Raw genomic sequence first — 27,493 nt, 5'->3', positions numbered from 1 at the left:
GGACTTACAGTTAAGTAAGTGCCTAATTCAAGGCAATTGAAGCCAGTGAAATTTAGAATGTTTGTAGGGGTCTACCAAAAATTATTTTCATAGTCATACGAAGGGGGACCCAAAAATAACCGGAAACGACTTGTTGCGCGCGCATGCTTTGTAGTTACGAGTTGTGCTGCTAGGTGGCGTTAGCTGGGGGTCTCCCGCGACTGTTAGTGAGCTGGCGTCAGTCTGAGTTAAGTGGTTTGTCTGTGGTGCTCTGTTGTGTGCGTTCCTGTTTCAACCCTTTGGCGATTAGTGAGATGGCCGACCAGAAGGAACAAAGAGTGTGTGTGAAATTTTGCTTTCTGTTAGGGAAAACTGCACTTCACTCTTCAAGTCGCGGCAAACATTCACGCGGTTTTCTCTTTGGTCATCTCCGAGCAAGCGAGGAACAAATTTTGCAGACACCCATCTCATGTGCAAACCTTCGGTTAAAATTCGCTGGACCGTGCTCCATGAGATGTTCGTTTCCTCAGAAAGTTGGTCAGTGGTCTTTCGACGATCTTCATCAATTTCACGCACACTCTTTGTTCCTTCTGGTCGGCCATCTCACTAATCGCCAAAGGGTTGAAACAGGAACGCACACAACAGAGCACCACAGACAAACCACTTAACTCAGACTGACGCCAGCTCACTAACAGTCACGGGAGACCCCCAGATAACACCACCTAGCAGCACAACTCGTAACTACAAAGCATGCGCACGCAACAGGTCGTTTCTGGTTATTTTTGGGTCCCCCCTAATATGTAGTAAAAGCATTGTTATCTGGAGTGTAAGGGGGGGCAGAGTATTCCAGTTACATATTTTGTGGTGAATGAAGACTTTAGTTTCAGAGAACATTTTATACTGTAACACAATAATTTGCGAGGATGTAATGTTGGTACTGCGGATGTGAGAGATTTCTTAAGTACTGCAGCCGACCGCCGACTTACAGTTGCCACGACTGTCGCTCGAGCTTGAGTTCTCTCTCTCAGGGATACGGGTGCTTTGGAGAAGGGAGTGGAACACACTTCGGGGTAAATCAATCCGGGATCTCCAGAATGCACCGTGGATGGCAGTTTTAATTTAAAATTTCATCAATACAGAATATGGATATTATTCTCCTAGCTAGCAGCTCCGTCCGCCGCCTAGCTAACACCACTCTTGAACACTTCTCTCCTCTCTATCTACATTCCAACTACTGTCCTCCTCTGCTCATTATAACCGCCTCCTCATCTTCTTTACAAGTCCCCCAGTTGGTATCAGAACAACAAGAAAATAAAAAGAGAAATCCAAGGGTCGAGCCCGACATCTGGCCTACATACGTATCTTTCAAGATGCCCATAAACCTCTGTCGGTCTTCAAGGAATCCAAGACCCCTCCCGGCTGGTCTCGCACACGGTCCGTTCATCGGTTTATGATATACTGGGAGTAAACAGGCGGCGTTAGGGACAATAGCGGCACCCTTAGCCTAAGGAGGACAATAGCGGAATTACAACCAGACGGTCCGGGGATGGTACCTCGCCGATGGAGCGTCTCTCACGGTATTGAACAATGCATAACTAAATCATACTCTTAATTATATAATTTTGACGAGGGACGTACGGTTACAGTACACCATTGAGATGACCTCAGGTGGCATGATATACATACCAAGTCTTATGGGAGTCGATTCAGTGGAGTAATATCAAGGGTATTACCACAACAATTTGAGAGGCTATAGTGTTGGTATTACAGATGAGAGGGGTTTATGATGCACATCACTGAGATGGCCTCAGATGGCAACATATATACTGTGGCATGTAGACCTGTTGCTAGGCAGTAATCATGACACAAACAGCTAGGAAACAGCCCCATAAACAGCAACAGAGGGATGGTCTCTTCTGGACAGTCTGTTCNCCCCCCCCCCCAACAAACCCGCAACTGTCTGACAGTAGTAAAAATCTGGTTCTTAGCCCCAAAAGGATGCTTTATTCCAAGACAGACTGGTCAATGGACTATCAGTCGTAATATAAGACTCAGACTCAGTTGAGTTTGTTGGTGAGTGACTGAGTTAGTCAGTTGAGATTTGCTGTAGCTAAGGCAAGGGACAATTTGGCACCCAGAGGAAGAGGAACATTCACCATTGGAAGCCATTACCAGGAGTCTGGTGAAGACAGCAGACTGAGAAGACTTAAATGTATGCTCTAGTGAACTTTAAAGTTTATGAATTATTGAAATGGTTTTAATTACTTGCAGTCACAGATCTGGGAGAGTTCATTAAATCTGATCACCAATTCAAACCTCATCTGTAGTCACTTATACATTTGACAATACATACCAAGTTTCATGAAGACTGATACAGGCATTCAGGCAGTATTAAAATTTGACCTTAGCAGTTTGAATGGCTGTAATGTTTGTATTCCCGGTCAAAAGGAATTATGAAATGCACCATTGAGATGGGCTCAGGTGGCATGATATATATATCAAGTTTCATGAAGATTGGTAAAGTAGTTGTAGGACTGTTAAGGTTTTGCCTCAAATTTCAGAAGCTATGGTGTTGGTGTTCCTGATGGGAGGGATTTATGAAGTATGCTGATGACATGGATTCAGGTGCTGTGAAATTCTCTTACATATGAAGTTTAATGAAGATTGGTTTAGGCATTCAGAGGTTGTTAGGGGGGATACACAGACAGCAAGATGATCTCATGAGCTTGCTTTTATTTTTTCAAAACTGGAGTATATTTCTGGAAGGATCCTGTAATTATAGGATTATGCAGTTGTTTTCCTGAACACTTTCTTCCATGTTGAATGGGTTTCTTGTTGTGGCATAACATATCCTCAGGTTACAGGTGGGAGCAATTTCCCATGGATATGGATTGTAGCTGCAAATATGTTAGGTGAGCCATTGTGGACAACCCAGGGGAAGCCTTATAGCTTGAGGTTTAAGCATTGAGTTAACAGCCCCACATTGTAAATGACTAGCATGTTATAAAATGTCACATAGGATCTCAGACATGGATGAATTCTGTGGCATGGGAGTGAGATATGGAAAATGGACACACGATTTGGAACTTGGAAGATATTAGTATAGATAACAGAAATGGGGTGTGAAGGGTTTGAGTAGGTTCAACAGACTTCAAATGGTCCAGTTTGGACTTGTTTGAACGTGTGATGAACTTGTATAGTGCATTGAATCATTAGGTTATATAATAGCAGGGAATTCCTGAAGTAACCAAATGACTGTCACCTTTTCAAAGAAGGTCATATGCCATGGATTTATGACTAAATTGTGTTTGGACTGCAGCATGAAAACCATATCATTGCTGATTTGAAGGTCTGTAGATGCAGGTGACATATGTTTGAAACTGTTGCTGCATGCATGAAGAGAATCAGAATTAGAACCTCTTCACGGACAGAGCCATGTGCTGACCCTCTACTGTTGATTAAGTTCTACACTGTCTTTGTTAGTTTGCTGAAATATCTTCCCAGACCATTGCTTTTGTGGAATTCATGTTTGTTATTATACTTTTCTTTTTGCAGGCTGCTATAAATCTGGAGCTTCATGCTGAAAAGATAGGTTATATAGATGTGAAAATTGAGGGCTTGAATGGTCAGTTACCAAACCTAGATCTAGTGAACTTGGTACACAGGCTGTGCTCCAAGGAAGGTGTCAGACATACATTCAAAAATAGGGTAAGAATGCATATTTAAATAATATCTCACTGTTTAATCAGCAAACATGATTACTGCTTGCTTCAAAATCAAATCTAGTATGTGTTAATGATGAAAGGCTAAGAAAAATTAATCTTTTTTGCTATCCCATATTAACTTATATTGCTTTAATTGGTTGTGGGTACCATGTTTAATTTCAGTCTTCTGTTTTCATATTTTGGTGATGTAATTTAAAATTAGTGTGTTATTACCCAAGCACATGTTATTTAGTGAACAAGAAATTAGTGACACTGAGATGAAAACATTCTTGTTAATTCAAAGATTCCTGTTTGCCTAACAGTTTGTTAATTCTTTTTCTTTTAATAGGAAAATAGTAATTACAGAGACATATATAAAGAGTGGCTTCATTCATTCAAGATATTAATGGCAATGGTTACTACACAAGCTACTGGGGTTCCTAACGGGAATCATGGACTTTTCCATAGGTCAGTGAATTCATAAAGTCTGCAAAACATACTATCCATGCTTGAGATCTAGCTGGTCATAACAGAATGCACAGTGGCTTTTATCTTAAGTTCTCTTACTGAAGTGAGGATTGTAGGGTGTGTGTAGGTTACAACAGGACATACAAGGTGTGTCCCAAAAGTCATGAAATATATATATATATATATTTTAAATTTATTGATGATATCAGTACAAAGTGTTAATATTCTTCAGAGTACTGTCCATGAGCATCTACACATTTCTTCCACCGACTCTCCTATGCCCAGTACGCCCCCTCAAAGGCCTCGACGGGAACCTCACCTCGGGAACAAAAAGAAGTCAGCCAGAGCTAGGCTGTAGGGTGGCTGTGGCAGCGTTGCCACGTGGTGCTTCGCCAGGAACTCAGGGACCAGCAGAGACGTGTGGCTGGGCGCATTGTCATGATGCAGCCGCCAGTTAGCGGCGATGTCTTTTCGCATGCGGATGACCCTTTTCCTTAATCTTTGTAGAACATCCATGTAGTAGGGAACATTGACGGTCTGTCCCTGGGGTAGAAACTCTTTGTGGACCACACCCTTGGCGTCGAAAAAGACGATGAGCATTGTTTTCACTTTGGATTTGCTCATCTTCGCCTTCTTCTACTTAAACTTTTTCACCCACCTTGTAACTTGCACATATGATAGAGCAGACTCCCTGTAGGCTTGCTTAAGCAGTTCCTGAGTTTCGGCAGCTTTTTTATTGAGCTTTGTGCAGAACTTGACCACCCAACATTGTTCGAAAGTATCCGCCATTGCACGCCATGACGTGGTCACAAAACACAGGTGCACTAAATCAGCAATACTGATGCCTCCGATGCTCGAGCAGACTGACCTTGGGTGCGCTGTGAAGCTAAAGGCCTCCCCCCCCCAACCCAACCGGTTGTAGGAGCGTGGGAAAGAAATATATTTCATGACTTTTGGGACACACCTTGTAAGTTACAATGCCTCATCCTCTCTCACATTGCAGTAGCAATCACCCCCACACTTCTCACTATCACAACCTCTGACATATTTCCCCAAATATAATTCATCCAAGAATTTTCTTAATACTTCAATGGATATTGTATTCATGCTTGTTCAGATCGACACACAAAAGAAAAAAAAATCTCATGAAGGGTTTAAAAAGTGATTAAATATTTTGATAATTATTTTGTTTATATAGAACTGCTTTGCTGTGCCTGAGAACCATACCTCAGGCTTCTGGCTACAACATTAATGATAAAGAGAGTTTCTCCCTTTGCTAGTAGATACAGTACTACCACTACCTCATATTCATTAAGTTCCCCTTGGTGACACTGCAAGAAAGAGCATGACACAGCGTAACTAAGGCCTGCTAGTTTCAGCATCCTGCTAAACCAGTCTCTCTTACATGGTGGTGCATAGGGAAATTTTGGCACACTAGTGTAATACAACTCTGATCCAGCAAGGTTTGCGAACATGACAGGGATCTTGCCTCAACTCTGCATGTTCTGTAATCAGATATAATTTAAATAGGTAGTACTTAAAGGTTTAAACTCCACTGCTGTGTATTGTACTACTCTTTCTCTGTCTCTTTTACTGTAGGGCATTTTACTCCTTGCAATGATACTCAAATTATCTTATTAAATGATCATGCTTGCTTATATTTTCTTCTGATAAAAATGTTGCTTTTTTTAACCTGAATATGGTGAAATCCTGATTTAATGAAATCGTGATTACTTTTTTGGTTCCAGCCAAAGCCCAGTTGTAAAAAATGTGTTATTTTCATGTATTCAGTAAACTTCTGTTTAGAAAATAACCTACATTAAATGTGAGAAAATTTTAACCTTCTGGAACTCTTTCCTTGGTTTAGTGAGGCTGTGGTAAATATTCAAGTTTTCTTGCCAGAAACCGGTACCATGCAGCTATAATGTTTGGTGACTAACATCACATATTTAATACACATCAGATGCTTGCCATGTATGCCATTGTAATTGCTATAACTCTCAACTCAGGCTCTTTCGGTGTTTATTTCAGTAATTATTTCTGTAAGTAATTGTATTGGTTATGTAATTTTATTTATTTATGTAGATACAGTTACTACATATGCAAATAAATTATTTTATCGTAATTGCATACAGTAAGTGATATAAGAAGATGAACAGTTTTTTGATGAAATTTCGCATAACCCTCAGTTATTGAAAAAATCAGTTTAGAAAGCCAGTCTCCCAGAGATTCATTATGTATGGGTTTCACTGTAAATGGGAATCATCTGGATTCCTCTCTTTAACTCAGAAACTTAATCTTGATGCTGTAGGTAGCTCACTCTTACTTACTCGTGGAGCTGAGCCCTTCTTGAGGAGCCGCCAATTCTGCAGCTACTCAAGAATTTCCCAGCATTTTATGGAACCCAAAGGTTCAGTACCGTGTTCACAAAAGCCCTCCATTGGTCCCTATCCTGAGCCAGGTCTATTCAATTCATACCACCCCATCCTATCTCTCTAAGATCCATTCTAATATGTCCATCCACCTAAGCCTTTGTCGTCCCTGTGGTCTCTTTCCTTCCAGCTTTCCCACCACTGTCTTACACGCATTCCTCGTCGCCCCCATTCGTGCTACATGCCCTGCCCACCTCATCCTCCCTGACTTGATCATTCTAATTATATTTTGAAAAAAGTACAATTTATGAAGCTCCTCATTATGTAGTTTTCTCCAATCTCCCCTTCCATCATCTTTCTTTGATCCAAATATTCTGCTCAACATTCTGTATACTAACACCCTCAGTCTATGTTCCTCCCTTAATGTCAGAAACAAAGTTTCACACCCATACAGAACCACAAGCAAAATTATAGTTTTGTATATTCTAATTGTTATGTTTTTGGACAGCAGACGAGAGGACAAAAGATTCTGGACTGAATGGTAGCAAGCATTACCCGAGTTCAATCTCCTCTTAATTTCCTCCTGAATCAGGTTTCGATCTGTTATCGTTCCAAATATCTGAACTGTGCCACATTTTCAAAACATCTGTTTCCTATCTTTATATGATGATTTAGCTCTGCATTTTGCTGATGAGACCGTAACATGTACTTAGTTTTCTCTGTGTTTACTTCTAGACCAACCTCTTCACTTGTGTCACTTAAAGTTTGTGTGTTTTTCTTTATGGTATCTACATTATCACCCAGTAGATTCACATCATTGGCATAGACCAACAGCTGATGTGTCCCATTTAATTTCAGTCCCGCCTGGTTTCCCTGCACCTTCCTAATGCAAAGTGGAAAGGGAGTGGCGATAAAGCATCTCGTTGTTTTAGACCATTCTGGATAGGAAATTTATCAGACAAATATTTACCTACACAGACTTTACTATATGTTTCATTTAAACACATTTTAATCAACCTAATCAGTTTCTTGGGTATCCGAAACTCTATTAGAATGTTGTACAATACAGGGTGATTCAGAAAGATGGACACAATTTCAATTGGCTATATTTCCTGAATTATATGTTGCATTTGAATTCTGTAAATTACACTTGATTATACATACATGGAAGTTTATAGATGTTCAGTGTGCCCCCCCTCCTCCGGCTGCACGGATAACATCTAGACGGTAGCTGAATTCATCCTACACTCGATGACAAATATCTTGCGTCACTGAGTTCACCGCAGCTGTGATACAGTTTCTTAGGTCATTCAAATTTGTGGGAAGAGGTGGTACACGCCACACAGTTGTTTGCGATAGTCCAAGTTCTCTACTAGCACTACGGGTTGACTTCATTGGGCTGCGCTCAAAGTTCACTCGAATGCACTCCACGTTCTCCTCCGATACACGCGATCGGCCCGGGATTTTACCCTTACACAGAGAGCCAGTTTAATCAAATTGTTTATTCCAACGATAAATGCTCTTCCTCGTTGGAGGTTGGATGTTAAACTTATGACGAAATGCATGCTGCAACGCAGTCGCAGACTCACTTTTACTGAACTCACGAATGCAAAAGATTTTGTGTTGCACAGTAGCAGTCTCGNAACTTACCCTGTCTCAGTCAAATCAGGTCACATTCAACCAGGATGAAACACACATGACCAAGGATGGCTGTCAGCAGCTTGGCTTGTCTCCTGTCAGTCCTCCAGTTTATCAGTGAGGGCTCTAAGATTCAGGGTTTGAATTCTTGTAGCTCATAAATGTGATTGTATTTTAGCATCATGGCACACACGATAAGAGAATATAAAGTTTCTAATGTTTGCTGTTTTCAATCTGTAGGTTTGGTATTGAAGCTGTAACTTTGGAAGGTTTTGAAAAGAAAGGAAGAGGCAGCCCAACTCTTTATTTCCAGATAGGGCGGTAAGTGAAGTACGAGTATAGAAATTATGTAATTGTTAAAGAATGTTCAGCCACTTGCCATAACTTTTGGAAATTTATATAATAACCAGAAAAAAAAGAATAATTTTTATTGGGTGCATCCTGCCATGTTTATTATATAAAATTCTTTATTAGGATCCGTCTTAACACAGCAATGAAACAGTCTAGGTCAATATCACCTTAGCTACATGTTTCGGCTTTTAAAGTCATCATCAGGTAAATACATGGTTACTATACTCACACACCATGGAACTGCATTTCAATGTGGTGTGATGTGATGAATGCTATGACTGGAAAGGGTTAATACTGTTTACAGGCATTCACAATCATTTGTGATTAGCTGCATGGTGCCCCTTTCTTGGTTCCTTGGTGTTCTTTTGCCCCAGACTCTCTAGCTTAATTGTCACTGGTTTGTCAGTCTGGTAAATTACTGCTGGCCTTCACCAGCACAGTAGTTCTTTGTTTTGGGCTCTGCAGGACCCATGACTATTTTTTTGTCTTATGACTCATTTTGGCTGCCTTCTCTGTATTTGCCTTGCAGCAGACTGCCTAGGCAACACTGCCTCCAACAGCTCTTGGCTGTTGCATACATGGGAGTAACAGTGCTTACAGCAGCTCCCTGCTTGTCATATACATGTTTGTTTTGGGGATATACGCTTACTATGGTGTTGCCTCATAGTGGGTATCTCTGTGATGTTTCTGCAGTTCTAACATTCTGAAGTTTCTGGATTTTAGCCATTATGTCTCATTGCTCCCTGCTTAAAGCTGCTTGTCCCAAAAAGTCTTAAGGTACTAGTCCTTTCATGCATGCAACTCTGCTACACCTGTGTCCGTCCTCACAAGTGACACTGTAGTGGTTAATCAGGCCCCAGCTCTTGTAGGCAGGGCTGCGATCAGCAGTGGCATTCTATTCCATACATCAGCCAATCTTCACTTCCTGTAGAGTCAGCCTTATGCTGCCATCATCAAGCTGTTTCCTCCTTAGGCCAGTATGGCCCCAGCTGCCTGCAGCTACAGCTATAGTGACCCACCCCTCCTTCCTGAAGAGTACGTTCCTCTTGGCTTGACACTCTAGGGAGTTAACCCCTGGTATATTAGTATTGTCTCTCTGCCAGCTTTAATGTGCAGGGATGAAAGTGGTCATGCCACAATTAAAAAATGTCACTTCTTCCTTGCCAAGTCATATTGCATGGCACCCATAATCCATGGGGGTGTAGTTGGCATGCAAGACATCCAGCCCTGAAGTGAATTCATCAGTGATCTTGGCAACAAACATCCAGGTATGCAGCCTGTACTCCCCAGCATCATCACTATCAGTGCTTTCTTCAAGGCAGGGAGGGTCTCCCCAGACACCATCTGCAGGATATACAGCTAGGTTGGCTCTCTTGGGGAGTCCCATGGTGACATCTAGCCCAGCCATCATTACAGATGTGAGGATGGTGTCAGTGGTCATAAGGCATAACTTGTCCTCTGTTTGACCTTCAGAATTTTGGCTATTGTTGCTCCTCCTTGTTGACATGCAGAATGTGACACAAGAAGGCGGGGCTAATGACACCAGTACCTTTTAGTCTGTGCCATCCCTTATTCATTCTCAGGTTTGGATTGACATTCTCTCAAGCATTTCTTCTGGGAGCATTCGTTTCAGCAGTCTCTCATTAGATGGCCATCACCTCCATATTGCCATCATATGGGTTACTCGGTCCTGCAGTGCTAGGCCCATGGCGACTGGCCCCTTTGGCACTTTCACCTGTATCACTTGCAGCCTTGCTGGTGATGTGGCTGCCAGCTTCAGGACCTGGCTGAGGGCCTTGTTGTACATCCTGTCACCACTCATGAGGAGTTGCTACTTCTCCTCCTAATCCTATCCCCCAATGACAAAATCATGGGTTGAATGTAATGCTGGAGTAGCCCAACAAGGGCCTAGTGAGCCAACTTCTCTGTGGCTACTGAAGTTCTTGCATTGACCCACCACTGAGCTGGGTCCTGGCCTACAGTTGGTAATGGTAGGCCACAGCCAATCGATGGACTCTGTAGTGACCCTTGAGCACCATAACAGTGTCTTCGTATACTGCTGCTCCAGGGATGGTGTGCAGAACTCTGGCAGCCTGCCTCTGCTGGCCAGCGAGTAGATGCATGGTCTTCTTCCAGGCTGTCCAACAGCTCCTGACTGTTGCATGCATGGTGGCTATAATGCCTCCAGTATCTTGCTGATTGTTGTGCATGTGTTCATTGTTGGGGATACGTGTTCGCCATGGCATTGCCCGTCTCTGTAATATTTCTGCAATATTAACATTTTAAAGTTCCTGTACTTTAGCAATTCTGTCACAGTATTTCCCTTTGCTGTGTGTGAGTTACCCAACTTCGCCAGTGCATGTTCCGGTTAAGCAGGCCCCAGCAGACATATTGTTGTACATCTTAAATATAAATTCCATTACCTCGAAGATTAAATCTGTTTCCCAGTGCCATAGTCGTGGGAGATTTAACTCTAGCCGATGAAGTTTGACAACACTTATAGATGGATTGAATTTTTCATGCAGTTTCTTTTGTATTTCAAAGATGTATAAGCTGACTTTTGATTGATAACTTTTTAAACAGAACGCCATAGAAGCTTTATAAATTTTTTAAATAACAAATTGTGTTGGTGTCAGCACTGATTGAAGGTATGTTGGGATAAAGGCAGAATAATTTTATAGTTTGATGAGTGGATACAACTGTATAAGATTGGAAACATCTGTCTTAATATATTGTAGATTCCCTTACCAGCAGTTTTAACAGCGTAGTTATTGGATAATTACTGTCTGATGTGTTGATAATTTTCTTGCAGTGTGCTTGAAGGATTATTTCGGAGTTTAAATAACCTGTTGGAACGTTTTCATCAGTCATATTTCTTCTACCTCCTGCCTGCTACTGACAGATTCATCTCTATTGGTAATACTTAATACAGAACTTATGAGAAATAACTTTATACTGTTTTTTTTTTGCAGAGCTTTGTTTAAATGTTATACATTAATTTGCAGGTATGTATATGCCACCTCTTGGGTTACTTTGTTCTGCGCTAATAATTAAAGCATTTGCCCTTTGGCATAAAATGCAGGAGGATCCAAATAAAGCAGAACCTGCAGAAGAGGAAGAAGCTGAAGAGATTAAAAGAGCACCTAGTCATTCTGAAAAGAAGGTTTGTTATGTAATATAGTGTCACCTCTATACAGAAAAAGTCTTTAGTTCTTATCGCTTTTTATTAACATATACAGAGTGTCCCAGAAGTCCCTGGCCGTAAGAGGCCTTGGTTATTTGCCAAAACACGGAAGATTGTAAAGAGGGAAGAATTGTTGAAAATCAAACGTTTCAACTCTCAAGTGTTGATATTTTTTTACCTAGGACAAGCTGTTGTGGCATCACACCCTTTAAAAATCAGTACTAAAACATTTTGGCAGGTCGTGCCATAGCTCAGGTGGCTAGTCGCCAGCTTCCCACCAAGGATTTGATCCCAGATCAAGTAATGTGGGTTTTGTGGTGGACAAAGTGGCACTAGGGCAGGTTATCTTCAAGTACTTCGGTTTGCCCTGCCAATTCTCTTTCCACCAACTGCTCCACACATTATCATCTATCGTCTGGGGCTGGTACAATAGGCCAAATAGTGGCCAACGTACCAAGTAGATTCAGTCTCACCCCACCCAAAGAAATTAAAAGAAAAAAAAACGTTTTGGTGGTGTTGCTAAGGTGACATCAGGACAAACGTGGGGTATGTTTCTAGAGTGATAGTGAGAAAGAGGCAGGTATAACATGAAACAGGAGTAGTGAATGAAACTGTTGTATTTTAATGTATGTGTATAGAAATGTTGCAAAACCACAAAACCACACATGCATATGGAACACCTCAAAGGCTATAGGCTGTTTGGGATGAGCAGCCTTAAGGAGGGCTCAGTGTGATATGACATCTGAAAGCCAGAATAACGGAACCAGAAGAAATCCGCTGCAATGTAATGACTTGATGAACACATATATATGGCACTGGATATGTGTGCAGTAACAGAAGAGATTCTTTGAAGCAGGGTTTTCAATGCGGTCTGAGCCGAGGTGATGATGAGGCCACGTGCTAAGTCAACAGTCATTTGCCATCATGAGTTAGTTCTGTCCTTGAGTAAGTTGTGAGATGGTAGCTTGCCAGCAATGACATAAGCATGAGAGCAGAAGAATCTTCACTGTTGCAACTGTGACCGAGCAGTGACTAGTGAAGGCATAAAGACTGTGCTGCAGTACAGTGATCTGCATAGTGTGTAGATCCATAGAAATGTTGTAGTTGCCTGTAGTTATGGCCGTGCCATAGCTCAGGCAGTTAGTCGGTGGCTTCCCACTGCGGCGCCCCGGGTTCGATCCTGGGTCTGGTGAAGTGGTATTTGTGGTGGACAGAGTGGCGCTGGGGCGGGTTTTCTCCGAGTATTTCAGTTTCCCCTGTCAATCTTCATTCCACCAAATTCTCCATCATCATAATCACCTGGGGCAGGCTACAATAGGCCAATCAGTGGCCACCGTGGCGAGTGGACACAGTTGGACTCCACCCCCCGCTAAACAAATTGAAAATATAATACCTATATTTATGCATTATAAGGGTTCAGTAAATCCAATTACCAGTCCAAGCCCCATACCTAGTCACTGAACATATGACAGTATTATTTAATATGACATTAAAAATAGATTTTTAGGCTTGGAAGTCTGTGTGGTAGAAATGTAGGCTTTGAGTTCTACTCAAAACCCTTATTCTCTTCATATATGCATACAGGATCTCACTGCGTGTTGTAATCAAATGGCAGAAGACAATGCTGAATGCTTGTAATGTTTTATATGTATGTCGGAAGAAAATGAACATACTGTTAATCCTTTCCTATTGTTTAGAATTGGTGGTAACAGAAATGCAGAAAATATTAATAGATTGCAGTAAATCTGATTAAGTTTAATCTTTCTTTTCCTTTAATTTTGTCATTGATGTGTTTGCCATCACTTTATGAAACATGCTTGAAGCTTGGAACTCAGACACAGAATGCTACAATAGTCTTCTAAAGGTTTATGACTTTTGATGCTCTCTGTTGTCCAAATGAAAATAAACAGTGTTTCAGAGGCTTGGTCTGTGTCAATCACATGGTTAAAGCAGAAGGGTTACTTCCTGTGTGGGACTCTTTAGTTGAAGCTAGTATTAGTTGTAGCACTTAGTCTAACTTGGGGTTTGATAATAGCCCAAATGAAGTTGATACCCTTTCCTCATAACCTGAAAGAGTCAGCCTCTGAAACTCGTTCTTTTCATCCAGGCAACAAACAATAGCATATAGTGAAAGAATATGCTCCATAAGCCCATTATGGCTGTTATGTGATGCTGTCTGGAACCATAAATAGGGTAATAAGAATGTGTTTGTTTAAAACATTTGTCACATTTGAAACCACTGCTGTTATGTCTTGTAAGAAGGGTGTTTATAATTTGATGCTTCTGGATAATATTCTATTTTCATTCTTCCAGGGTTCATCAAACCATTTCAGCTTAGTCCCAGTTGGAATGACAGTTCTGTTAACACATGCTCTTGGCATAGCCTTGTTGTCTTCCCCTCAGATGCTTGGCTCTCAGGGTCTTGAGTATGGATTTTCAACTGACACGTCTATATATGTGGGATATCTTGTTATGACTCTGTCTATGCTTTTTATTCCACTGTTTGCTTGCAGGTAAGTTACTGTTACCTGGCCTGAAATTTGATGTTTTCGTGAAGTATTCACTGGTTTGGTTTATACATTAAACTATCTCCTATATGTAGTGTGAGCATGGGTGCATGTGTTTTACATATCATTTCAGGGGAGAAGGGACAGAAGGACAGAATGAGGTTAAATAGAAAGGGGAGGGGAAAGATGAAAAATGCCAGGAAATGGTGTAGAGACAGTATACATTCATTGTTTTGAAAGCCTATGAAGAAATTTCACAAGTCAGATAATAAAGTAGAGATTTTAACTGTGTAAAATACTTTTGTAATACTGGGTGTCCAAGGACGAAGTATATACATTCTTGATCTTCCTGCAGTCCTACATGGGTCATAATTTCCATGCCGCCCAGTGGCAACTTACCAATTAGGCCACTATGAACAGTGCTCTGTCTAAACTTAGAACTGATATCATGGTTAGATATTCTTGCATGTATACACATTGCTAGGCAGTATGGTGGTAAACAAGTTCCCATGAAGACCAATTCTTGGTAAACAATCTGTTGCCAGGTTACGCAGCAATAGATGAGGCTGTGTTTTCTATGTAATCCATGCTGAGCAACTGTAGGATTAGGTTGTCTGTGGTCAATTGCTAGGTTATGCAGCACTTCTTACAATATAACTGTCTTTTCTGCATGATCCGTGCCATGGCTATGTAACGAGATTCCTAGAATAACCAAGGGAGTGACAGAATTAGCTCAGGGGCAGTTATGAATCACTCATAAGCTGGAGGGCTGAAGGGTCCAGGAGAGTTTTAAGTTTAGTTGTGAGGTTCCAGGGTGATTGAACAAGAAATGGCAAGACTTCATAGTGATTTGAAGTGCTAGTTTCTATGTAGAGATCCATTGCCAGGAGACAAGGGAAGATAGAGAATTCTAGTGTAGGTGCAACAGTGGACTGGGAAGTGTAAACCAGCGATAAGGCTGTAATAAGTGTGATTGAGCAACCTTGTAAATGAAGTGCTAATGAATCCAATCATCTGAAATAGAACCTGTTAATTATGTCATGTGTACCACCCTGACATGTGGCAGTATGTTTACAGTATCTACACTGAATACAATGCATATGATGTTTATATTTAAGGCATGTAATGAAGATTCATGATGTGTAGGTGATGTATGATGAGTCATCAACCAAATATATATGTCTGATTTCCCAGAATGCAAGGACAAATGTGCGCTCAGCCTACTTGTTATACTATGGTATCAAGGAAAATAGAATCTGTTTAACATGGATATGGCATTGTGAGGGAGAGGGATCTGCAGAAATACATGTGATATAGGGAACTTCACTCTAACCCCATGCCACATGATGAACTGCTGCCTTCACCCTTCTGTTCCAGCTGTGCTTGAATGGGTTACAATGCATGCATTGGTTTTCATTTTCTACTCTTCATCTGTGTTTTGTGTAGTAAGTAGTTCTATGACAAAGTATCCATAGAAAACATGGTTTTTGGTCTTTTTTTTTTTCTTTCAGTTCATATTTTTCTGTGTTTTATGTCGATAATGTAGTAGGTATATGACTACAGTACTGACTGACTTGTAAATGGGAGGGTTTGTTTAACCTTTAACGGCTGAATGTCACTTATATATGGCGNGAGTGTCGGACTGGCACTCTTTTTGACTATTATTATACTTACTTTGCATCACTATTTTGCGAATATTACCAACAGATGAGAGTGTCGCTTTGTCAATCAACATAATTTATTCAATTTGTTAGAAACCCCCCTCCCCCAAGATGATTCTTCAATCACACAAGCCGAATATCATGGTCAGTGGCGTTTCTCGGGGGAGGCCAACATTATCAGGGGGCCCAACTGAGTTGACTGGAGGTGAAACATTCACAACACTGGCCAACGAAAGGGAAACAAAGATGTTGTCTTGTGTTTCGCTAAATAATAAAAGCAGGAGCACGCTCTTCTCCTGTAAAAAGGGTGGTGTCACTCTGTGAGATGGACTGCTTCGAGAAGTGCTATGCGCCCGTGTCAGAGTGTATCGTAAACTGTGAAGTGACACAGTTCAAACTCGTGTACAGTCTCAACAAAATAGTATTGTATATAGTGTGACTATATTTACAATATCACCATTATTCATGGTTGAAGAAAAAACAACGGGTAAGTCCTTTGGAATTTCATAACACATATAACAAAGATTATATTTTGCGTTTCATAACAAAATAATCACAATTAATTTTCGTTTGTAAAAATTGATCCTTTGAGTATATGTAGAAAATGTTATTGTCGTTCAGACTGTTTTTAATTCGTACTTCTATCTTGCATAGAACGGAAAATATGTATTTTTTTTTTCTGAAAGTTTGCAGTTTTAATTAATTAGGGCGATTTAAATACCGGCCACAGAGGGCTCCCAGCAATTTAAAAGTCCGTACATTAAAGGTTAATTAAACTCCTGCTTAAAAGTGGAACGTTTGGAAGATAAACAGTGTTGCAAGATTGTCAGAAGTGTCTTTCGCTTTGAGGTGATATGAGGAAAAACTACAAATAAAATGACTTGGACCAGTGATATATGGTCTTGATATTATTAATAGCATTGTTAAATCAGTGAGTGATTAGTGAGTGAGGATTGAGCCAGTTGCAGTCTAGCATTTGGCCGAGTGAATGGCAGCAGGAGAAGTAAGTGTGATACTGCAGATGGCAGTAACTGTAAAATTGTAAACTGTGTAAATGTAAGAGTGAGTGGAATAAATTCGCTATATCAAATAAGGCGTGAAGTTACTTGTCACGCGTTATACACCCAACATGTGACAGTATTTTACCTTTATCTAATATACCCTTTGGATAAGTTGCATGTTTCTTCATTTCAGAAATGGGGGAGCAAAAGTGGAAAGTTGGACAATCCTCAATATTGTTGCATTACTTGAATTGGCTACACTTCTCCTTTGCACATCAATGCAGAACTTCTCTTTGGCGCTTCTCAGTGCTGTTTTATATATTCTTCCTAGTTTATGGATGGTACCAACACAAAGCAGGTGAAATCAGGAACTTTTTTATATATATTAGCAAGTAAAACCTCTGTAAAGGAAGGAGATGTGAAATTGTGGACTAAAGCAATGAAGTTTTGGTAGAGGGTTTGTTAAACTTGGCAAGGTACAGATTTGAGGCTTTCACGGCGGTGACTATGAAGAAAGCAGTCTTCTGGGATTTGGCACCGTGTTACCGTTCTCACGGTCTTGTCGCTTGCAGATTTCTTATACTTTTTCTTCTACCCTGAAGATGGAGGCGATACGTTCCTCCGAAACGTCGGTTAACACCACATATACACGGTGCCAAATCCCAGAAGACTGCTTTCTTCTTGGCAAGGTACAGTTTATCTTTTATAATAGTTACTTCTTGTATACCTTATCTTCGAATTGCTCAGGTATTTTAAAACTGAGTTACACCATACAAATGGAAAAGTGTATTTGTGAACATACACTTTAAATGTTCTTTGGATAAAGTGCATTCACTGAGTGAATAATGAGGAAGCTGAATGTACATCTGTCCATCCACATGTTTCATCTGTGAAACTGCCAGATGGATTCTGATGAAATTTTACATTGGAGTCTTACACTGAAAGTTGTTGCGACAGTTTCATTTTGGTTTGTATTGGTCAGATGCAATCTTTACATAGATTAATGCAGTGATAAATAGTTTCTGGCTCTTATGTAGTAATATTATATTGTCATGTGTATGAGTAGATGGGGTTTGGATTGGTAATTGTATTTATTGAACTCTTATGGAACTTAACTACAAGTACCTATAGCACTTACTTCTGCTAATTCACACACACTACAATTCACTACAGCATGCACTAAGTCTTCTCAGTCTGCTGTATCCTCACCAGTTGTTGCCTGGTAATGGCTTCCAATGATGTTCTTCTGTTGTCATGTCACATGGATATCACTTCGACCGCATAGAGAACATAATTCCAGTGTTACTCTTTATGGTCATTACCTAGCAATGGCCGTTGTTTACAGAGTCATTACTTGGTGATAGGTGTACAGGCATACTGCCATTTCTTCTTTTCTAAAGGCTGTACTTGTGATGTCTGTGATTGGTCTCGCCTTCCTTACCTGTGGCTCAGTTCTCATGGTGATTACCCTCTTACTGCTCCTGCTGCTCCCTCCTTAAGGCCCCTCGTCCAGAGCGGTTCCCTGTTAAGGTGGGAGCTGGTCCAGTTGTACCATCATCATCCTTGATCTAGGGTTCTACTTGATTCTGTATACCACATCATTTATCTGAGTTACTACTTTATACAGTCCCTCCCTTGAAGATTGGAGATTGTGCTATATCCCCTTTATGCTGGTTGCGTGATAGAGCCACACTTTGTTGCGCTCATGGTAGCTTGCATAGTTTACCAGTCTGTTGTAGCAAGTTTTCATCTGACCACGGCCAGCTTCAGTTGTTGGCGGGCATAATTGTGGATGTTGTGTAGATGGTCCACTAAATTTGCAGCATGATCAGTTGTGGGTTGTTCCTTGTCAGGGGATGCCCCAAACAGCAGGCTGCAGGGCATTTGGAGTTCTCTTCCGAACACTAGGCTAGCTGGAGTCAAGCTTGTAGTATTGTGAGAGGATACATAATTCAGCATCCAAATCCCTCTGATGCAATGCGAATGTTCATAGGTGCTCCTCGGCTGTTTTGATGTAGTGCTCCACCGTGCTGTCCAACTGTAGGTGCAAGACTCAAAGTTATGGCCCTGGTCACTGTGTAGCTCCCATGGTACTCAGAAGTAGCAGAACAAGTGGGCAACCAGTACTTCCGCCACCATTGAAGCTTCTTGGTTGGAAGTGGTGTAGGCTTCCTGCCACTTGGTAAAATAGTCCATTGATCTGGAGGTATCAATTCCATTGGCCGCTCCATGGGAAGGGCCTGCTACATTGATGACTGTCCTTTCAAATGGAGCCCTGGCATATTCTGATTAATTTGGCCTCCAATTCCTGTTTTGGGGGCCACAACTGGCTGCATAGGTGTTGAATTTGTGGCACCATTCCTCAACATGGTGTCCTGCCTGGAGCCAGTAGTACCTTTGCTAAACTTTGTAGAGGGTCTTGTTGACACCCCAAGTGACCTGACAGTCTACCATGTAGTTTGGCCTGCACATTGTTCATTCTGCTTCAAGGGAGAATTATCTGGGTCATTTTTGATCGTCCACCTGAGGATTCCAAGTGGTGCTGTAGTATGACGTTCCTCACAACAGGAGATTTCCACTGGACCCAGTCGCTTTTGTACATGGGACTGCAGTCAGCGATGTCTTTCCAATTTGGCTGCCATCTGGTCTTCCTCCAGAATGGGCCCTATGTCCTGGTTGTTCAGATCTCATGCCAGCTGGCTGAAGCTACGGCTGCTATAGTGTGTACCTGCTTGACATGTGCCTGTGCATTGGCGTTGTTGTGTTTTTGGTCTTGATGGTGCTCGGAAGTGAAGTTGTACTCCCGTTGGTGCTGAATTTAGCGATTGGTGCACAGGTGGAACTCTTGTATGTAGAAGTACTTAAGGAAATATACTAGTGTCCTTACGATTTCAAGTAGTTTCTGCTGGGGGTATTCAGCTTCTACTGTAGTAGGCAGTTTCTCCTGTCCATCCTATACTTGGGACAACACTCCTCTACTCTTGACACTACTTGTGTCTGTGTCACCTATGAACCTCTCTCTTGGCTGTGGGTAAGCAAGAATAGTGGTAGTACAGATGGCCTCCTTTAATGTTTGGAAGGCGGCATCCATTTCTGGTGTCCACTGGAAGGCTTGCTACTCCTCCATGAGTTTAGTTGGCATTTTCACAGCGGTGGTAAAACCGGAAATAAACCATCTGTTAAATCCATAGGCCCAGGAAGCTTCTTATTTCTTATTATGTGGGGTCAGCCATTTCCATACAGCTTTCAGGTTCTCAGGATTGGTGGTTATCCCAACAAGCAACATAATAATGCCCAAGGTACTGTATTTCCTTCTGAAAGAGTTGGCGCTTCTCCAGATTGAGCTTTAGGCGGGTCTGCAGGAAGCTCTGGAACACTTCCCGCAGGTTGAGCAGGTGCTGTTGTCCAGGTACATGGACATGACTCATGAGTCCTCTAACCTCTGAAACATTGGTGGAATATTGCAAATGCCAAAGGGCATTACTGAACTGCCATAGCCCTTGATCCGTCGAGAATGCAGTCTTCTTGTCATCCGGATGCAGATCCACCTGCCGATAACCGCTCTTCAGGTCCAAAATGGACAATCATTTGGCTCCATCCAATGTGTCCAGAGTGTCATCAATCCAGGGCAGTGGGAAACAATCTTTTCTTGTGACATAATTCAGTTTCCTGTAGTCCACGCAGATCGCAGGTCCCTGTTCTGGATGAGAACGATAGGGAAAGACCAGGGGCTGTCTGACACTTCAATAACCCCACATTGTTGCATGTCCTCGATCATCTTACCCACATCCGCCTGTTTTGCTACGGAGTGTCTCCTTGGGAGTTGGCAGATTGGTCAGGCCTTTGCTGTAATTATATGGTGGTACACTCTGTTGGTCCATCCATAGTCATCGCTCTTCATAGCAAAGATGTCTTTGTACTCGGTGAGAATCTCTTTCCACTCTAGGGATTCAGCATCACTCAAGGTTGGCCTGGCTGCTGCAGTCACATCCTCTAACTTCGGGGTAGTATCTCGAACCTGTGGTTGTTCCACATTGGGTGGGGTCACCAGCGTGACTGGGTCACAGTGTGCCAGGATGGATCCTTTCATGAGCTGGTTGTGACGGGTCCCTCCTGGCAGTCTTGGACCAGGGCCCTGGTTATATAGAGTCCTATGGACAGATGGGACAGTGGATTCGGTTCTGCCAGGCCATTTTCCAATCCGAGGGTGCTTTCTAATCGAGGCATCGTCATTTCCTCACACTGTGCAATTATCACCTGCTCATTAGCCACTACCAGGCTGGAATGCTGGGTTCCCACCCCAGGTCTCCTCTTACTCTGCAAGCTGCAGCGTTTGGCATCCTAAGTGCACAGATGCATTGTATGGTGGCAGGATGTCCTGCCCCAAGATGAACTTGTTTGTGTTAGTGGTGATGAAGACCCAGATTTTCAGTGGGTGCTGCCACAGGGTCATTGTCAGGAAACCTTCCTTCAAGATGAGGAGGGCTTCCTCAGATATTGCCTGCAGTGTGTTGCATTGGTTCGGCTGTCTTTCGGGCCATCCGGTGGCAATGTTGGGGGCCTGGCAACAGTCACATACGCCCTGGTGTCAAGTTACAACGCATGGTTTTCACCAACCTAGCCCTCTGTGACTAGGGCAGGATCGGCCTTTTCTATTATTGTAGCCATGCATTGTGGGAGGCCTTAATGTGTACACTGGCATTTTCCCTTTTCTGCTGGCACCATCTCGTCTCCTGATGGTCAGCCACCCTCCCATGCACCTCTCTGTTGTTTCTTGGTTGCCATTCAGATCTTGCTGGTTCCCATGTCTCACAGGTCTTTTCTCTCATTCTATGCACTGGTCATTTTCTTCCTCCCTCCCATAGGGGCAGTTGCCACATAGTTCCAGCACGCCCATCGTCTTTGGCCTTCTCATCCTGTTGGGGGGTGCTTGTCTTCCCCAGAATGTCCTGGTGCTCTTTGGGGGCCAGGCTGCTAAGAGCATGGCCTGCATCTCGGCCTTCCTGAAAGCCTCGTTTACCGTTTTCTCTCCTCCCAGCAGCAGCTAGACTTTTATGGTAGTATCTTTTACCCCATTGGCAAACATTTAGTTTGCCTTCCTCCTTATGTGGTGGGCCATCTGATTGACAACTGTGGCAAATTCTTGCAAGAATTTTCCAACACCCTGGGTCCTTATTTCTAGCTGACTGTGATACACAATGGCCAGGTGCTGGTCCCCAAAGTGGTCCTCCAGGGACTCAAGGGTTTCCTCATATGTTGCTTCTTTCACAACTCCAGGTAGCATGTCGGTGGCTGGCCCTGCAAGGTGGTGATCAAGTATGTGGATTTCTCCAGGCACGCCCAGCAGTTGTGCCCTGCTATGGTCTCGAACTGCTGCCAGAATACAGCTCATGATGTAATCCCATCAAACTTAGGTGGCTTCACCGTGCTGGTGCCAGTTTCTCTTCCGCACTCGGCCCTGGCCTTGACTTCTTTCAGCTGTGTCTGAAACTCACGTCAGATGGCCTCAGTTTTGGCTTCCATCCTTTCTTGATTGTTCCTTATTTCAGTCTTTGTTGTCTGTGTCTCGACTTGCAATATGAGGCTGAGCTTTTCATGAAGGTCATTCCTCGTGTCTGCTAGGGCTTCCTGGAGGCTCTTTGTTCGCATATCAAAGGACGTCTTCCACTTGATGTTTGTGGTCTCCACTAACTCGGACAAGATGGGGCGTATTGCGACCTCCATCTTCTCTTGAGGTATGTCCATCTTGGCTTTTATTTCTGCTTGAGTGGACACTATCCTGGCTTGGTGGAGATCCGTCTGGGAGACGAGAGTATATACATTTCATGTTTGGACTTCTAATGCACATACTGTTAATTTCTTGAAGATACCGTCTGTACAGTTTTATGTATGGAGATGGTCTCCTGAATCTTAAGTAGAAACATTAGAGCCATTTTCAAGAAAATTGTTATTTTTGGAATTGTAATTTTCATGTTCACCAGACACTGACCTGTGATGGTTGAAATCTTGAATACTGTATATTAATATCTGTTAAGGTACTAGTGAGGCGAGGCATACATCCATATGGGCAGTCATATTTGTCCATCTGCCTGCATGTTTCATGAGTGAAACTAGTGAATTAAGTTGGTAGCAAATTTAATTTTAGTTTGTGTTGATCCAGTGTAACTTCATCATTACATGATACTGGATTCAACCTGATAATTTTTCTGAAAAAAAAAGCATATTATACAAAAATTGGTACTCATATGTGATATAAAATATAGATTCCAATAGGACATGTAACATTTATGTGAAACATGTTTTGATATGATGAATAGTGAATGGAATACAAAGTATAATCAGTTCTGATTCAATGCAGTATACCTGAAATATGATTATGTTGCAAGATTAGATTTGAGTATGCAAAATTGCAAAAGAACATAATGTGGAAATATGTGTACTTTATTTAAGTATATCTGTGTGGTAATTTATGGTTTTCTAAGTTCGCAGGTACAAGTGATAGAATAAATCCAGTCAGTAATGTCATATCCAGTTTACAGTTGGCCTGCAATGTTGGTTTTCATGTTCGTACAGGGTCCTGGGTACACTGCAGAAAGTGGTTTGGCTGCTTTTGCATCCCCTGTGTTTGCTGACTCTTATTGTGATGATTTACACTGCATTGTCATTCCCAGATGAGCCCATTCTTGAATTACTGGAAAAAGGTATATATGGAATTTTATTCAGCATAAAAGACCTGTCTCTAAAGTGAAAATGTTTGTCTACACAGCCATTCTGTTACAGTGGAACCCCCATTTAATATTATTTGTTTTAAGGTTTCCCTCATCTCACATCCAATTTCAGTTATCCCAAGTCATTAGTTAGTTGGTTTCCAGTGACTGCATTTGGGATCATTTAACCCATTTTGCTTCTTGCTTCCCAATAGAGAGCACTCAAGTTCTTTCTTTGTTGCATCTTGAAGAAGTTTGCACTTTTCTTTTGGGAAGCTTTGCCAGGTTTGTTGCTCATTTTGCACTACCCAGGGGACTCATGTGACTTAGAGAATGTCACAGACGCGAGCAACTTTGTCCTCCCCCAAGTCATTAGTCTCAATGTTAAATTTCCTCCATTCAGGATTTTCCTCAGTTTAGTGTTTAAATGTATTGCTCCACAAAGACACTGTACATGGGGATTTCACTATATTTATTGTTCATTGTTTAACCGTCCTCTCTTGAGGCTTCTTGCCCACAAGTTGGTTGCCACCTTTTCTTACCGTCCATCTTGGTCACCTTACGTTCGGCATCACTTTGACTGCCCTACCTGGTGCTGCCTCTGTTGAAGTTGTTGGGGCGTGGCTGGTTCCGGCTTGACCAGGCTCCACCGCTTCCTCCTTCTGTTGCTGATTACGGGGGTTGGAATTTGAGGATAGGACCTGAGTTATGGGCGCCAGCAAACAGCTAGGTGCGGTTTGCGATTCATTATAAAGGAGGGAAGGCATGAGTGGGTGGAAGCTGGCGATTGGTTTGACTAGCTCCTGGCGATGAGTCTCTCCTCAGGTCGGCTACGGGTCAGGCTCGGACAAGTGAGGGTGAAGCACTTCTACCCAACACAATGCACTGTACCACTAGAACACTTTATTGTTTTTCTTACAGTCACTCGGTGGTATAAATTCACACAATCAGATTTAGTTTGGCTTTCAAGCAGCCGGTGTTGCACTTGCTCAGATTACCCGATAAGGTCGACTTAAACCTTCCACTTATGGATTAAGCTAGATCTCTTTTTAAGTGATGAGCAAAATTTACACTTCTAAGAATTATTTAACTTAGCAAGCAAGTATAATCGCGGGGTGTGCCTCCGCCAAGTTCGAAAGTTTATAGCAGACTAAAATCTTAAACTGGACTCTCTGCCGAGCCAGTGGTCCTAACTGAATTGTATCCGCCTATTCTCCTCTCCTGCTAATTTCCCTGGTAGGCCGTTTCAAATAAGGGGAGTTGGCTTAATTTTTGGTTCCGGCCAATGACAGATTGTTTTAGAGGGAGTTTCGGCCTAGAATACCAAACGGCGAAATTGACAGCGATGCAACTTATGAGGGGTCGCTAATGATCTCCTGGCACTCCCACTTTTGACTTATGGCTGGTAGGGCTTGCCGCTGTAAGTCAACTTCTCAATTTCTAAAGAAACTCAGTGGGGTTCCTTGAAGTATCATTTCTGCCCTTTTCGAAAACAACACAAGATGCTTGGACGCAAGGACTAGCAGATGTCCTTGTCCGCGCAAGTTCAGTCTATCTGCTGATCGCCTACTGCTTGTTCTGACTGTGTGTCTTAAACCTGTGTTTCTTTGTAATTCTTATTGTCTACTTGATAAGCTACTGAAATAAAAATAGGGGGTAGGGGAAGGATTTCAATGGTGCAGTTACAATTGCTTGAAGGCATCAGAGCCTCATAGTAGTAGTATCATTGGTGACTAAATGATGCTGTGTCATCATGCATAGTAAACTGTGAATGAAATGGTCACGGCCTTTCACAGTCACTCAGTACCTGTACTGGAATTTGAGCCACATTCCATACCTACTCATCACTAGTCACTTTACTGACTGAAATTATAAAACAAAGTTTTCTACATCACATAGTACCAAACTGAATTTTCGGTTAACCTTGTCTTTTTCAGGTTTGATTGCTACACGCCAGGCACTGGTTTATGCAGTGGTTGATAGCTATGTTTATGCAAACTGGGTGTTTCCAGTTGCAACTGCCATTTTGCTTCCAAATTGGCTCTTGTTTTGGGTTGTGTTACATTCTCGTCCACATCAGGAAGATCTCAAAACAGAAAAATGAAGACTGAAGGAGGAAGATAACTTGTTGAAGGTGATATACAGATTTGCTCTATGAAGATTTTTGTCTTTTGGGATGTAACAGCATGCAGTCTGGTAAAACATTTTGAATGTTGAATGTGCTGTTTCCATCAGGGTAGATTGGTAATGTTCAATGAGACTACGAACTCTCGCATCTAAGAAGACAGTTATCCTCAAAGACACTGCCATAAGAAACTCTAATCTTGCTTCAGTTTCCAATATGTTTGAAGTTTAAATTAAATTTGCAGAGAAAAGGTGGTGTAGTAAATTATACTGATTGTGTTTTGTAGGTTTGAAGATTGGATAAGTGAGCCTCAGTGTTTATGAATTGCTGTTATTTGAAGCACCTGATTTCTTTTAATGAGAGATGAAAAATGAAGGATATCCATTATTTTACCTGCAGAAGTACATAGTTCTGAATAAGAAATTAAGTTAATTGTGAACTGTGAATTATTCAAAAGATACTAACACAGTTTGTACTGGATTTAAATATCTGATGCAACTCTCACTTTCTGGGCCTTTAATTGAAAGGTAAAGAAAGTAAAGTTGTCCCTGTGCTTAATTAGTTGAGCACTATGCCATGAAGACATTGGGGAGTGGATGTACAGCTCCATCTTTGTTGGTCCCAGTATTAATTGGAGATAAGTGGTCAGCTTCACACCCCATCTGCTTTACTCCTGGGAAAAGAGGCTGGGTGGACCCAAAAGTTAGTCTGGATACTGTGGAGGAGAGAGAAATCTTGCACTGCCAGGAATTGAGCCTGGGCTGTCCATCCCATAGACCATCACTTGCTGACTGAGCTATTCCAACTCCAGATGCCTTAATTAAATTACATAAATACTGTGCTGTAGCCGTCTGCTGACGTAGCTGCCATGACTTTCGCTCGAGCTTGGGTTCTTTTTCTCAGGATACGGGTGCTTCGGAGATGGGAGTGGAACACACTTCGGGGTTAATAAATCCGGGATCTCCAGAACACCGAATATTGCACTTTTAATTTAAAATTTCATTCAGTGGTTAATATTTGCATTGTCCTTCAAGCTAGCCACTCCGTCCGCCCTACTCGCTACCCTACTGTTAAACACTTCTCTCTTCTGTATCTACCTTTCAACTACTGTCCTCCTCCACTCCCTATAACCAACTGCCCTATCTTTTCAAGTCCCCCAGTTGGCATCAGAAAAACAAAAAAATAAAAAGAGAAAGCCAAGGGTTGAGCCCGGCATCTGACCTACATTTTAAAGAAGCCCATAAATTTTTGTAGGTCTTCAAGGAATCCAAGACCCCTCCTGGCCGGTCTCGCGCACAGTCAGTTCATGGGTTTATGATACTGGGAGTAAACAGGCGACATTAGGGACAATACTGGCACCTTTAGCCTAAGGAGGACAATAGCTGAATTACAACTAGATGGTCCTGGGATGTTATCTCGCCGGAGGAGCGTCTCTCATGGTATTAAACAATGCATAAGTTGTTCATACCCTTAATTAAATAATTTTGGCGAGGGACGTACAGTTACAGTGCATCTACAAGAAGTTGTATCATTACTCATCTTTCATAAGAATTGCGGGGAATATCCATAAGCTCATGTTAATGTTACTAAAGTGTGATGTGATTTCTTCAGTGGTCTTCTTAAATTTATTTTTCCTTTAGGCTTCTATGCTGTAATCTGTTTAGGTATTCTGTTCTGTCTTGATACATGTTTCTAGTTAATTGGGCAATTTTACACAAACTGAACATTGACTAAATATGTAATTCTTCTAAAACATCTTTGTTTTTGTTTATGGCCTAATTGTGTAGGCCATGTTT

General features: G+C 41.9%; 1 protein-coding gene across 3 annotated transcripts in view; it reads left to right on the top strand.

The window, feature by feature from the left end:
• LOC111870800 (glycosylphosphatidylinositol anchor attachment 1 protein) overlaps nt 1-27,493 on the top strand; it is a 65,096-nt gene that overhangs the window by 28,826 nt on the left and 8,777 nt on the right. For 2 of the 3 annotated variants that reach the window (XM_023863366.2, XM_023863348.2), the window contains exons 6-14: nt 3,535-3,687; nt 4,033-4,151; nt 8,402-8,482; nt 11,325-11,428; nt 11,518-11,675; nt 14,010-14,209; nt 17,059-17,223; nt 23,439-23,566; nt 25,510-27,267. In XM_023863366.2, coding sequence (XP_023719134.1) covers nt 3,535-3,687; nt 4,033-4,151; nt 8,402-8,482; nt 11,325-11,428; nt 11,518-11,675; nt 14,010-14,209; nt 17,059-17,223; nt 23,439-23,566; nt 25,510-25,676 — 1,275 coding nt within the window. In that variant the 3' untranslated portion in view covers nt 25,677-27,267. Of the gene's footprint in view, nt 1-3,534; nt 3,688-4,032; nt 4,152-8,401; nt 8,483-11,324; nt 11,429-11,517; nt 11,676-14,009; nt 14,210-17,058; nt 17,224-23,438; nt 23,567-25,509; nt 27,268-27,493 lie in introns of those variants that run through there. The other variant, XM_023863358.2, reaches the window with a different exon arrangement.

The sequence above is a fragment of the Cryptotermes secundus genome, unplaced genomic scaffold, assembly GCF_002891405.2.
Source record: "Cryptotermes secundus unplaced genomic scaffold, Csec_1.0 scaffold2112, whole genome shotgun sequence".
NCBI classification, from domain to species: domain Eukaryota; kingdom Metazoa; phylum Arthropoda; class Insecta; order Blattodea; family Kalotermitidae; genus Cryptotermes; species Cryptotermes secundus.
Note: the sequence above shows the minus strand (reverse complement) of the source record. Positions and strands in the feature narration are given on the sequence as shown.